The 15,000-nt window shown below is 36.4% G+C and overlaps 1 protein-coding gene across 1 annotated transcript in view; it reads left to right on the plus strand.

The window, feature by feature from the left end:
* Positions 1–848: 848 nt before the first annotated feature.
* LOC131962177 (melanoma receptor tyrosine-protein kinase-like) overlaps positions 849–15,000 on the plus strand; it is a 55,609-nt gene continuing 41,457 nt past the window's right edge. Inside the window, exon 1 of the mRNA XM_059327141.1 lies at positions 849–1,050. Coding sequence (XP_059183124.1) covers positions 939–1,050 — 112 coding nt within the window. The 5' untranslated portion in view covers positions 849–938. The remainder of the gene's footprint in view (positions 1,051–15,000) is intronic.

Below are 15,000 nucleotides of genomic sequence, written 5' to 3' on the forward strand. Positions count from 1 at the left end.
AAAAATAGATGCAAAACAATCAGAAAGATGCAAAAACACAAGTAAATAAAAAGCAACTAAAAACAGGAGCAAGACGACTCAAAATCAATGAAAAATGATTCAAAATCAAAGAAAAACGACTCAAAATAAATGCAAAACAACTAAAATCAATGCAAAACGACTCAAAATAGATGAAAAATGACTCAAAGTAGATGCAAAACGACTAAAAATTAATGCAAAATGAATGCAAAACGACTCAAAATAGATGCAAAATAAATGCAAAACGACTCAAAATAAATGAAAAATGGCTAAAAATAAATGCAAAACGACTAAAAATAAATGCAAAATGAATGCAAAACGACTCAAAATAGATGAAAAATGACTCAAAATAGATGCAAAACGACTCAAAATAAATGAAAAATGACTAAAAATAAATGCAAAATGAATGCAAAACGACTAAAAATAAATGCAAAATGAATGCAAAACGACTCAAAATAAATGCAAAATGACTCAAAATAAAATGCAAAATGTGGAGACAGAGACAACGACCAGCTGCCAGACTCCCACAAAGGACCGGAACTCAATTTTAAAAGCATGCAAAACTACTATAAAAGGATAAAAAACGATTTAATAACTTGCAAATCTACCACAAAAAGATCAAAGCGCCTAAAAATAACTGCAAAATTACCAAAAAATGGTGGAAATCTATTTTTTAAACGTGCAAAACTACCACAAAATAATGCAGAATGAGAAAAATATACGCAAAACTGCACAAAAAGATGCAAATTGCGACAGAAAAGACAGAGAGAGAGAGAGAGAGGAGGAGGAGGAGGAGGAGGAGGTGTGGACTCTGAGAGTTTGTGATCCGTCAGTCAGCTTCACCTCTCACACAGAAACAGGAACTCCTTCAGCTGCTCCTGGAGGAGCAGCAGGAGGCTCACTGACAACTACCAGCACACATGAAGCTTTACGGAGGAAGAGGAGGAGGAGGAGGAGGAGCAGGAGGAGAAGCGCTGCTGCTCCTGCTGCTGTTCGGCCGCTGCTGCTGCACCACCAGCCCCGAACGGAGAGGTAGGAGCCGGGAGGGAGGGAGGGAGAGCCGGGGAGAGGGCTCCGGGAGCCCGGGCAGAGGGCTCCGGGAGCCCGGGGAGAGAGGGAGAGAGCCCGGGGAGAGAGCTCCGGGAGCCCGGAGAGAGAGCTCCGGGAGCCCGGGGAGAGGGCTCCGGGAGCCCGGGGAGAGAGCTCCGGAAGCCGGGGAGAGAGCTCTTGGAGCCCGGGGAGAGAGGGAGAGAGCTCCGGGGAGTTTTCAACAGTTTCCTCTGCGTGTTTCTGCTGATTTAACTTTAAAAGAGTTTAATAACAGATTTCTTTCGGGGCTGTTGTAGTTTTCTTTCTCTCTTCAGGAAGTACAGAACATATTTTATTTTATTTATTCATTTTTTATTTCATCTGATATTTGAATCATATTCAAAACTCCCTTTTTGATAATAAATATGATAAATAATGACCAAAAAGTCACATTAAACACACAAAACGTATTATAAATATAAGACCCAAATAAGAATATTGTAGTAAATATATTATTATTATTATTGTTATTATTATATGTATCAGCATATGACACTATGTTGTTTCTATCTCCAGGTTTTGTACAAACATATAATAATATAATTTGTACTAAAACGTAAAAATACCTGAAATGTTCCAGTTTCAACAAAATATTCTGAAGCTTCTATGATTTTTTTTTGCCATTTTTAGACAAACTATAATATATTTTTAATGATTTTGGAAATATACTATAATGGACAAAATGGACAAATTACAGTTTGACCCTATTTTTAAATTTTATTTTTATTTTTTTTGGACATTCTGTAAAATGTCGTTTTTCAACATATTATACTATTATATGTATCAAAATACTAAACTATGACTTTTTTTGTTAGTTTTTTAAAATTTTAAATTTTTACTATACTACAGCTTGTGTGTGTGTGTGTGTGTGTGTGTGTGTGTGTGTGTGTGTGTGTGTGTGTGAGAGAGAGAGAGATTTTGGCCACATTATCTATTAAATACGTATATAATCATATATTTGCATTATTTTAATTAACGGACATGTGACAAATATTAGCTGAGAATCTGTTTACACAGAGCTGAGGGGAGAGGACAGGAGAGCCTGCAAACATGACAATACTTCAATATGGAGTATAGAAAACTGTTTTTTGTCATATAGTGCTGTTTTGTTTTTGGTCTTTGTGTGTCTTTTTTATATTTTTACATCTTTTTGAGGGATATTTTGTGTGTTATTTGGTCTCTTTTGGTCTTTTTTTTGTCATTTTGTGCCTTTTTTTTGGTCTTTTATTGTCTTTTTTGTGGTGATTTTGTGACGTTTTTTTTCTTTGTCGTCTTTGTGACAGTTGTGTGTTGTGATTGTGCTGATTCCATAAAGCTGAAGGACTTTTAGATTATAGAGATTTAATATGTTGCAGTGGAACAGAGTGTAAAAAACGCCCTGAAACACTTGTTGAGGGTTAAAGAGTAATTAACACAATATGACGTGAGTTGTTTCTGTAATAATAATATAATAAACGACCTAATTAATCTCTCAACTCATATCTATAATAACAGTTTGGATGAATTATCACCAGTTAAAGCTTCATTTCCTGCTGTTTTCTTTGTGTCGGAGCCAAACGTCGTCACTGTGAACCTGAAAACACCAGCAGGGAAAATAACTCAACTATTGATTATTAATTATTATTATTATTAATCTCCACATTACTGTCTTTAACCCTAAAGAGTCAGCGAAGAGTCTGTTGTAACCAACGCAGGAGAAAAGCTGCCAGAATATAAATTAATGAATTAAATAAGTTAATATGCTAATAAATGTATATAAAATGATATTTAAAAAAATAAATATGCAATAATTACGACAATACGACTAAAGATAGAAGCAAAACTACCACAAGAACTTGCAAAAAACGACTAAAAAAACAACAACAAAGAGGCACAAAATGACCAAAACTTGATGCAAAATCATCACAAAGATACAAAACCTCCACAGAGAAAAAAATCAAAATGCAGAACGACGACACAGACAAAAAACTACAACAAAAAGATGAAAAATGATTTAAAATGATGCAGAACAATGAAAATAATAAATGCAAATGAGCCAAAATGTCTCAATGTGTCTGCCAAAATAAAATAAATTAATTAATGTCATTAAATGTGTCAAATAATAATTAATTGATTAAATGCAACATGAGTTGATATTTTTATTAAATAATTCCTCTATTTATTTACCTTTATATTCAAGTTTCTCTTGTATTTTTCATTTTTAATGGTATTTATTTATATTTGCATTGATTATTACATTTACATTTGTATTAATCCCCCATTTAATTTTGACTATTAATTATTATTATTTAATATAATTATTATTAATTATTTTACTAATAATTTATTAATTCAAAATATATCACAAGATTTTCAGTTTTCATTTGTACTCACACAGACAGACAGACAGACACACACACACACACACACACACACACACACACACACACACACACACACAGACACACACAGACACAGACATACACACACACACACACACACACACACACACACACACAGACACACACACACACAGACACACACAGACACAGACACAGACACACACACACAGACACACACAGACACAGACACAGACACACACACACACACACACAGACACACACACACACACACACACACACAGACACACAGACACACACACACACACACACACACACACACACACACAGACATACACACACACACACACACACACACACACACACAGACACACACATACACACAGACACACAGACACAGACACACACACACACACACACACACACACAGACACACAGACACACACACACACACACACACACACACACACACAGACACACACACAGTAGGAGGATCTCATCATGTTTCTCTGACTCGTCACATTAACGTTTGTGTATTTCGTGTTAATTAGCTCTGAAACTATTGATTCTTTTCACTAGATTATGAAAAATCAGCTTCATCTTATCAATGAATCATAAAACTGAGAAAACTTTGGTCTCAGATCAGATAAAACTCAGATAAACCAGGAGGAGTCGTGGAGCCGGAGATGTTTTTGGGCATTTCTCCTCCAAAAACAGCCAGATTCTGTGTTTCTTTTGTTTTGAAGATCCAGACAGCAAAGCATCATGGGAGCTGAGAGCGCCCAACAAGACAATTAATAAGAGAATGAAGGAGGAAACGCTGAGCTCAGCACACACACACACACACACACACACACACACAGAGGTAACAGTGTGTGTTGAGTGGAAACAGCTGACTGAACTCACTCTTTGTCTCAGCAACAATTAGACTCAGGAGGATTTTATCACTGAGTGAGTGTCCGACTGCACAGACGTGTCGCTGTCGTTGTCGTTGTTGTTGTTGTTGTTGTTGATCAGGTTAGAGGTTCAGTTTAACGACTCGTTCATTCAACCGATAGAAGGACACTTTGTTACACTCGTTGTTGTTGTTTGTGTCTCGTTGTGATTTGAGGTTTTTGAGCTTATGGTTCTTTTTTTTTTTTTAGTTTTGCACGACTTCGTTGTCTCTATATGGAAGTTTTTTTCAAACTTTTTTTGTTTTTGCATCTTTTTACAGTTTATTGTTGTCTCTTTGCAGTACGCTTAGTCTTTTGTGGTTGTTTTGCATCTCTTTACAGCTGGTTTTTGTCTCTTTGCAGTTGTTTCATGTCGTAATAATTTGTAAAATTTTAAAATTTAATTCATTTTTTTCATCTGTTTTGCAGTTCTTGATAGCAGTTTTTGTCTTTTGTCGTAGTTTAAAAAAAATGTGTGTTTTTTTGTGTCTCGATGCAGTAGTTTTTTTTTAAACTTTATACTGTTTTTTCCATCTCTACATGTGTTTTTTTGTCTCTTTGTGGTTGTTTTTTGTCTCTTTCAAGGTTTTAATAGTTTTGGATTTTTAATTAGTTTTAGTTTCAATTTCGTTGTGAATTTTTGTTTTCAAATTCAGTTTGTTTTATTTTGTTTTTAGGGTGAGTTTGATAGTTTTAGTTTAGTTTTTATTAGTTTTAGTTGTTTAGTAAATGGGCTATTTGTTTGGTGTGAGATTCAAAGAGGTCATAATAATTTTTGCCTTCATTTCCTTTGGTTTATCATCTCTTTTTTTTTTTTAAAAACTCTCGTTTTTACTTTTATTTCAGTTAAAGAAAATGTTTTTTCAATTCTAGTTTCCGTTATTTCGTTAATTTTAATTTTTAATGTTTTTTATGTCGTTGTGGTCCTCTCGTGGTTGTTTGTTGTCTCTCCGTGGTTGTTTTGCATCTCATTGCAGTAGCTTTAGGCTCTTTATTGTTGACTTTTCTCTCCTATAGTAGTTTAAAAAACAATTCTGGGTATTTTCTGTGTCGTCTTTCCATCCGTTCTGTTGCTGGAGTCTCTTTGTCTCTTTTGTCTCTTTGTGGCTGTTTGGTCTTTTTATCTTCATGTGGTTGTTTTACATCTCTTTGTGTTTCTTTGTGTGTATTTTTTCTTGTGTTCATTTCTCTGATCAGTTATTTCATCTATAAAACGTCTTCAGATCCGTCGGCTGCTTGTTAAAACTTCTCAAATGTTTTCAAGACTGCAGAGAGATCTGACCTCCAGCCTGAGTGTGTGTGTGTGTGTGTGTGTGTGTGTGTGTGTTTGTGTTTGTGTTTGTGTGTGTGTGTCTTTGGAAGCAGCTAAATGAAACTCGACTCCAATAAAAACAATACACACGGCGCTGGAGCCTCGCGGTAACCATGACAACGGTGTTAGCATACTGACTAAAAAACGGCGACAACAATCAGAGCGAGGACAAACTGCAGCAGGCTGCAGACACACACAACACTTCCTGCTCTCACAGTGCCCATTTATGTCTCTTTGTAGTTGTTTTATGTCTGTCGTTTTTTATGCAAATTTTGTGGTCGTTCTGTATGAATTTGTGGTTGTGTTTTGTCTCTTTGTGGTCGTTTTTCTGTCTCTTTGTGGTCGTTTTATATCTCTTTGTAGTTGTTTTATGTCTGTTGTTTTTTAATGCAAATTTTGTGGTCGTTCTGTATGAATTTGTGGTTGTGTTTTGTCTCTTTGTGGTCGTTTTTCTGTCTCTTTGTGGTCATTTTATGTCTCTTTGTAGTTGTTTTATGTCTTTGGTTTTGTAAGGCGGTTTTTGTGGTCGTTCTGTATGAATTTGTGGTTGTGTTTTGTCTCTTTGTGGTCGTTTGGTGTAATTTTGTGGTTGTTTTACGTCTCTTTGAGGTAGTTTTTGTGCGTCTTTGTGGTCGTTTTTCATCTCTTTAGAGTTGACTCCTAGCGGTCGATTTACATCTCTTCATGGTTGTTTAAGTCTGTGTTTTTTTCTTGCATCCTGTGGTTGTTTTATGTCTCTTTGTGGTTGTTTTGTCTCTGTGTTTGTTTTGCATGTTCTGGTGGTCATTTTGTGGTCATTTTTCATTTTTCTGTGTGGTCATTTTGCAGTAAAGTCGTTCTGCATGAATTTGTGGTTGTGTTTTGTCTCTTTGTGGTCGTTTGGTGTCATTTTGTGGTTGTTTTACGTCTCTTTGAGGTAGTTTTATGCGTCTTTATGGTCGTTATTCATCTTTCTGTGTGGTCGTTTTGCAACTCTTCAGCATAAAGTCCTTGTGGTCTATTTATGTCTCTTTGTAGTTGTTTTATGTCTGGTTTTTGCTGGGTTTTTGTGGTCGTTTTGTGTGAATTTGTGGTTGTGTTTTGTCTCTTTGTAGTCGGTTTGCATCTCTTCAGAGTATTTGTATGTGCTTTTGGTCATTTTGTGTCTCTTTGTGGTTGTTTTATGTCTTTGTGATAATTTTGCATCTAATTAAAGTATTTTTGTGGTTAGGGTCAGTAGTTTTAGGCTCCTTGTGGTTGTTTTGCATGTCTTTGTTGTTTTTTCTTTTCTTTTCTTTTCATCTTTGTGGGATTTTTTGCATCTCTTGCAGTAGTTTTTGTATCTTTGTGGTTGTTTTGTGCCTCCTCATGCTCATTTTGTGTCCTGGTTGTTTGCTGTTTTTCTGCAGGAGTTCTTATCTTTATGTGGATGTTTTTGCATCTCTTGTTTCTGTGACTTTGTAGCAGATTTGTCTTTGTTGCCTTTTTACATCTCTGTGAAGCCTCTTTGTGGTTGTTTTGTGTCTTATTGTAGTTGTTTGGTAGCCAACAGGTGGCCATAATGAGACACAATTCATTGTTTTGTGTTAAAATAGTATTTTTTATATTTTTGAATATATTTTTGATTCACAAATTCATCACCGTAATGCATCCAGATAAGAACTTCATGGTTTCCCCCACACTTATATACAATAAATATTTAAAAAACTTTATAAAAATAAATATACATTTGTTTAAAAATGTATAATTTAACAGAATATAATCAAACATAATGGTTTTTAACAATGTATAAAGAACAAAATCTGAATGAAAATTGATGATAAATAATGGTTAAATGTTACGGTAATGATAGAATCGTTTAAATTAAAATATGTGTGTTTTTTAATAAAATACATTTTGTGATGCCAGCTACCCTTGAGCATATTGAAGTGCTTTCCAAAGGAAAAAAAACAACCTTTTGTTGTTGTTTTTTATTTTAAAATGTGTTACAGTAATGAATGTTGCTCACAGTGTCTCTAAAAATGTCACAAAATACCTTACATTTTTAAAATAGATGATAAATTCATATGAAACAGGGACTTTAGATTGTATTTGTTATAAAGAGTCAAATAAAATATGTATTCAAAGCTCTTGGAGTTTTCCTGTGAGCTGCACCATGTTCATGAGAATCACCCAGGTGCATCATGGGAACTCTGTCCCGTCTGTGGACCAATTAAATCGCTCCAATTAGAGCTGGTAGTGAATTAGAACAACTGTGTGTAAAACAGCCTCGGGGCAGAGAGCGATTTGTTTTTTAGTCGGCTTAATAAATGAATCGATCTGACCTGCAGCAGCAGCAGCAGCAGCAGCAGCAGCAGCAGGAGCAGCAGCAGCAGCAGTGCATCCTGGGGGATTTTCAGAGCTGGAATGTGAAGAATGTCAATAATGGAGCTCAGGAAAAGTGTTAGCAGGATTACACAGGCCGCCGGCTGCCCGTACTGTAACATGGGAACTCAAAAGGTCTTTAACCTGCGTTTGACTCTGCTGGGTCAGAGGTCAGAGTTCACACACAGCTGGACTCCTGTCAGCTGTTAACACAGCGAGAGGCCTCGGTCCTTCACACTTCAGTTTACTGATTCCTCAAACGGCTTTCACGTCGAAGCAGGAGCACAAAAAGTGATCAAGAATATTCTGGTCTTGGCAACAATAGTGAAAAAAACGAGTTATATGAGGCTCTTCATTCCTTTTTGTTCCCCACGTCCTCTGGAGCTCCGCAGGGTTCAATCAGGGGCCTCTGATTGAACCTCTGATATAAAAGCAAATATAAAGAAAATTAAACTAGTATTAGCACAATCAATGATGATTTTGCAGCAAGATATTCACGTTTTGTGAGAATATTCATGACAGAAACAAAAAGCTGCCTTCCCTTGGTGTTCCACAGGGTTCAGTTCTTGGGCCTCTGTCATATCCGTTTCATAAAAACGAAACAAATTTAAATGAAATAAAACTTGTATCAGCCGAACAAACAAAAACCTTGAAATAATTGCAGAAGAATAAGGTTCGGACAGAAAGACGGGATTTTGTATGTGTCGTCTTTGTCAGGGTTAAAAGGAAGTTGTTTGGGACTCCAGAGCCTCTCTGTTGTTGTTTATAATCCTCATAAGTAAACAACACAACCTGATTGGTTGTTGCCTTTCTTCCCTGCGTGAAAACTCTGAAATGTCACTTTTCGCACCATAATATTCACATTCTGTGAGAATATTCATGACCGAAACAAAAAGCCGCCTTCCTTTGGTGTTCCACAGGGTTCAGTTCTTGGGCCTCTGTCATTTCCGTTTCATAAAAATTAAACAAATTTAAATAAAAGCGCTGACAACACTCCGCTGTGTTTCCCTGTTAGAACTTTTGCCTTTGGTGTTCCACAGGGTTCAGTTCTTGGGCCTCGGTCATTTTCGTTTCATAAAAACTAAACTCAATTTAAAAAATAACCAATTATGCTGATGACACTCACATTTTCCTGTTAAGACTTGTTAGCATTATTAGCTGTGATGGATAAACAAAGGAAAGGAAGTTTATCGTCTTAGTTTGGACCAAAGAGACTTTATTTTCAGGCTGTTTTATCATCACGTTACTCACTTTTTCACTGCAATAAATTAAAAATATTTAAAATCTGCAGCTTTTTGGATTCAGCACCGTCACCAACATAACAAAAAAAGGAAATAAAACTAGTTTTTGATCATTTATTTGACGCTCTGAGGAACAGAAAATTATCCTCCCACTTCGCTCACGCTAGAGACTTTTTAAATGTAATAAATTACACATTACTAGCGACTTTTCCTGCAGGAAAACTCGCAGGAAAAGTCGCTTTTTCGCAGCATAATATTCACGTTCGTTGAGAAGTATTCATGACAAAAATATATTGATTTGTTAGTTAATTGCATGAAAAAAAAAACCTTTAGTGTCACAGACTCCTGCAGAGCTGCACATTCTCTGTTCTATTTGTGTTTTTAGGAGGCCGGCACTCGTTCTGTCACCACCGCAGATTAAATCCTGAGAAAGTGTTGAAATAAAGAAAAAAAAGAAGAAGAAGCAAAAGAAAACAGAAGCTGTTCAACCGTTGGAATTTTCCTTCAACGGCAAAATGGACAGAGAGGAGCAGCTCAAACAGACAAGCGGAGTCTCGCTCCGACCTGCACACACACACTGCTGCAGGCAGGACACACACACACACACACACACACACACACACACACACACACACACAGAGTGCAGATTGTGCGATAAGGTTTTGTTCAGGGTTTTACTGTCAGACGGGATCATGTAAGACCTTTTTAATTCTCTCAGTGAGGTGAAGAGTGGAACAGAAGAAGAAGAGCCAATCAAACGCCACGAAAAGACGACAAATACTAAGAAAACACGTCCGCCTGCCTGCTTTATATTTACTTTATATTTATATTTACACTTCTTTCATTCATCATTTCATTGACTTCAGTGCCTGCAGAGAGACACGATCCTCTGAGCTGTTTTATCATCACGTTACTCACTTTTTCACTGCAATAAATTAAAAATATTTCAAATCTGCAGCTCTTTGGATTCAGCCCAGTCACCAACATCACAAAAAAAGAAGATTAAACTAGTATTTGATCATTTATTTGATGATCGCTCACGTTAGAGACTTTTTAAATGTAATAAATTACACATTACTAGTTACTTTCTGTGTAGAGTAATCTGTTACTTCTACCACTAGAAACCCAACTGGAAGTCATGAGTCAGAGCACAGAAGCTGTTTATTTGAGCCTCACGTTTCTTTTAATGATCTGTTTTGACAACCTTCTATTAGTTTCTGCTGTAAATCACACAGACAGAGTTGAACAGGACGTCTCTTGTGGTCGTTTGGTGTCATTTTGTGGTTGTTTTACGTCTCTTTAAGGTAGTTTTTGTGCATCTTTGTGGTCTTTTCTTAGAGTTTATTTAGAGTAGAGTTCTAGTGGTTGATTTACGTCTCTTCATGGTTGTTTGACTGTGTTTTTCTTGCATGTACTGGTGGTTATTTTGAGGTTGTTTTTCCTCTTTCTGTGTGGTCGTTTTGCATCTCATTAGAGTAAAGTCCTAGTTGTTGTTTTATGTCTCTTTGAGGTAATTTTACGCGTCTTTGTGGTTGTTTTATGTCTGTTTTTTTTGTGGTCGTTTCGTATGAATTTGTGGTTGTGCTTCGTCTCTTTACACCAATGGTCTCAAACTGGCGGCCCACAGGCCAATTGTGGCCCTCGTGACTATATTTTGTGGCCCCCACCTTGATATGAAAGTTTAATGTGAGTTTTATATAAATGGAACTTTACCGTGTTGTGTGTGGAAGGTCCCTTTAATTACTTTTTTTGGTAATTTTGTGATTTTTTTTGTAATTTTTTGTCTTTTTTAAATAATTTTGTGTCCTTTTTTAATAATTGTGTGTCTTTTTAAATAATTTAGTGTCTTTTTTGGTAATTTTGTGTCTTTTTGGGTCATTTTGTGTCTTTTTAAAATAATTTTGTGTGTTTTTTGGTAATTCTGTGTCTTTTTTGGTCATTTTGTTTCTTTTTTAAGTAATTTAGTGTTTTTTCAGTCATTGTGTGTATTTTTTTTTGTCATTTTGTGTCTTTTTTGGTAATTTTGTGTCTTTTTTTGTCTTTTTAAATAATTTAGTGTCGTTTTTTAATAATTGTGTGTCTTTTTAAATTATTTAGTGTCTTTTTACAATAATTTAGTGTGTTTTTTGGTAATTCTGTGTCTTTTTTGGTCATTTTGTTTATTTTTTAAGTAATTTTGTGTCTTTTTTTGGTCATTTTGTGTCTTTTTTGGTAATTTTGTGTCTTTTTTTGGTCATTTTGTGTCTTTTTTTAGTAATTTTGTGTCTTCATTTGGTCATTTTTTAACTGCCTCCAGCCGGTAACTTGAGTTGCCCCTGCTTTAGAGTGGTTTTTTGTATCTCCTTTTGGTCATTTCATGTCCTTCTGTGGTCGTTTTAAGTCTTTTTGTGGTCGTATTTTTTCCATCACCTTGTGATCATTTTGCATGTCATTAAAGTATTTTTGGTCAGTTGTTGTCAGTGTTGGTCCGTTCTGTTTAGGGGTTTTTTGTGTCGTTTAACATGGAAACAAAGTGAAGCTGAGAGTTTCTCAGCGGAGCTCAAACCTGCAGAGTTGAACAGGACTAACAGTTCTCAGCTGCTCGACACATTCCTCTGTGTGTGTGTGTGTGTGTGTGTGTGTGTGTGTGTGTGTGTGTGTGAGATGCACACACAAGGCCACTGTGTTCCTGTGGTGGCCTTCAGCAGGACATTATGTCTGCAGGTTCTAGTGTCGCCATGACAAACATCAGTAAAAACACTCAGAGCTCCGACGCTTCCATCAAAAGCTCTCATTGATTTCTACGGAGAGAGCGTGTTTGAAGCTGAGCTGCAGGCAAGGTGACTGCAGGTCACACACTACACACACTGAAGCACATTACACACTGTTAAACACGAGCTGTTATGGATTGATTTCTTTGGGTTTTCTGCTTCACCAAACACAAAACACAATCGATTCAAACTTCACTTTTAGAGCCATTAGAAATAAAAAGATCGTTTGATTGAAGTCACATCGGTTCAGTCACATGACGGTCTGGAGTCCATCTATTCATCACACAGTTTCAACAAATCTCTTATTATATAGAAATAAAACAGGAAGCTGTGATGAATCCATTAACACCGTGACTGAGTTTGGCTACACTGTAAAAAATGTCTGTAGATTTTAGGGTGAAAAAATGTCTAAACCATGTCAGTAAAAGATATAAAATTCAGTTTCAGTAACAATGAAACACTGTAAATGTTTAAATCAGACAAAACAGGATTTTTACAGTTTAAAACAACAACAACAACAACAACATTACTCCACTGTAAAATACTCTGTCAGCGTGTTTATAACAAAATAAACTGTTATATATAAACAAGCATCACTGTCATTTTTGCATTTATTTTTTTGTAAAAATACTTTTTCTCACTGTTAAATGTACTAAACACCATATCTCTACACTGTAAAAAATAATCTGTTTAATTTACGGTAAAATACCAGCAGCTGTGGTTGCCAGAACATCACCGTAAAAATTACAGTGAGTGAATTTTCTATTCCAAATTTAAATGGAAATATCAGCAAAAATTGTCATTTAGTCTGAATAATCCTGTTATTTTTAGGGTAATTGTGTCATTCATTCACACATCATGCCATTTCTCCATAAATTTTGCATGAAAATGTTATATTTTACCTAAAACCTGTGTGTTTCTTCCAGTTTATGACAGAAAAAAGTAAAAGTTTTGCGCTATTCTTTGATTTACGGTAATTAAAAGTGTCTAATACGGTGATGTACAATTTTTCATTTTATGCCCTATTTCTGATGTATTTGACAGAGTTTTACTGTTATTTCTACAAACATTTTTTACAGTGTAACAGAAACATACTGTAATATTTAATGGTAAAATCTTTAATTCATGCAGCATTTATGAAGTATTTTCTTGTCAATGATATGGCAGAACAGCGTTTCTTTTGATAGAAATGTTTATTTCTTACAGTAAAATATGGAATAAAATGGCTTAATCTTAAACGTGAAATCAACAGTGTTAATATCATTTTACCGTAATATTAGAAAAAGTTGCACCGTATTTATTATGGTAAAGTTCTGGCGACCACAGCTGCTGTTTTTTTTTTTTTTACAGTTTTTACAGTGATATTTTGCTAATATTGCATGTGTCTTTGTGCATCCTGGGGTCCATAAACAGTCTGTGAGCTGCATAAATGGGGTCTGAGTGTAAAGCTGAGACTCTTGTGGACTGTTTTTGTTTCTCAGAGAAGAACTGAAATGTTCTCTGTGTTCTCCTCTCTGATCTTTTATGAAGATAAATGGTGTGAAGACACGCTGCGTGTGTGTGTGTGTGTGTGTGTGTGTGTGTGTGTGGTCACATAAATAAAGAGGTCAGAAGAATTCACAGGGTTTCTGCTCAGATGTTCGGCTGCATTGATTCATAAGAACATCATCAGACTGAACTCACAGTGTTCTCTGTTAGGTGGCATCTGTTAGGCAAACCATTTGTAACTTGAACTTGTCCCTTGTTGAAGTCTGTGCTCCTCCGGCACAGACTGCTGTTTTCGAGCAGTTTGAGACCATTTCCCTGTCATCTCTTTCTAAGGTGGTTAGTGGCATGAAACCCACTAAGGGTGCTTTCACACCGCTAGTTCGATTATTTGGTCCGCACCAGGCAGTAAAATTGTTACATTGTAGCATCCAGACTACGTGTGGTCCGCGTTCACACATACAAACGAACCACATTGGTCTGAATGACGTTTCGTCATCTTCCGGTGGAAAAAACGCCAATTTCAACTTTCACAATGGGGCGACACGTTCACACACTGTTTCGTGCGCTGGCCCTTGCTTTTTATATCATCAACATTACCCATTTCTGGCAAAATATCCAGTTCTAGAATGAGTCGCGGCTGCAGCTGGAGAACAATCATCGGAAATAATGGATCCGGCGAAGGCACATATCACGTCATTTCAGGCAGAGGAGACGCGCTATTTTCACCAATGCTGTCCTGCTGATGTGGATGATATTGTTATGAGTATGCGTACTCTGAGAAGTATTTTGAAATGTATGGGGTTGGATCGAATGAAACATGTATATTACAGATTAAATTAATTTCATACCAGTGTTTCCCCAACATTCTTTCAGCAGCTGCGCAACACATGGCTAATTTGAATATTCAAATCAGCCATGTGTTGGTAGGTCATGACATGAATGAATGTAGGAGAATATACAGGCAGCACGCAAATTAAGCATTGATGCATTTTGAATAGTTAGTTTAGACCTGAGTTGGTCCAGGTTTGCGTTCTCACCAGAGGGACCGCACCAGAGGTTGCCATTTGGTGCGGAATCAAGCGGACCGAGACCACCTCTTTTTGGAGGACTCGGTCCGCTTGATTTAGTGCGCACCCGAGTGCGATTGATGCTTTCACACCGACGAAAACGAACCGAACTAAGAGCTTTTGGTTCGAATGGACTGTTTAGTGCGCACCAACTGCTGTTGGTGTGAAAGCACCCTAACTGTCCTTTAGATATCATTCCAGCTAAGTTTTTGAAGGAGGTTTTGAGTTCTGTTGGGTCAAGTCTGCTTGTTTTTATAAACACTTGTCTTAGTTTAGGGTCTGTTCCAGCTGCCTTCAACCACGCCATGGTTAGACCCCTTTTAAAAAAGCCGCATCTTGACACCTCTGTACTCTCCAATTTTAGACCCGTCTCCCACCTGCCTTTCCTTTCTAAGGTTCTAGAAAAAGTTGTTTTTAT

The sequence above is a fragment of the Centropristis striata genome, chromosome 23 (assembly GCF_030273125.1).
Source record: "Centropristis striata isolate RG_2023a ecotype Rhode Island chromosome 23, C.striata_1.0, whole genome shotgun sequence".
Classification (NCBI taxonomy): domain Eukaryota; kingdom Metazoa; phylum Chordata; class Actinopteri; order Perciformes; family Serranidae; genus Centropristis; species Centropristis striata.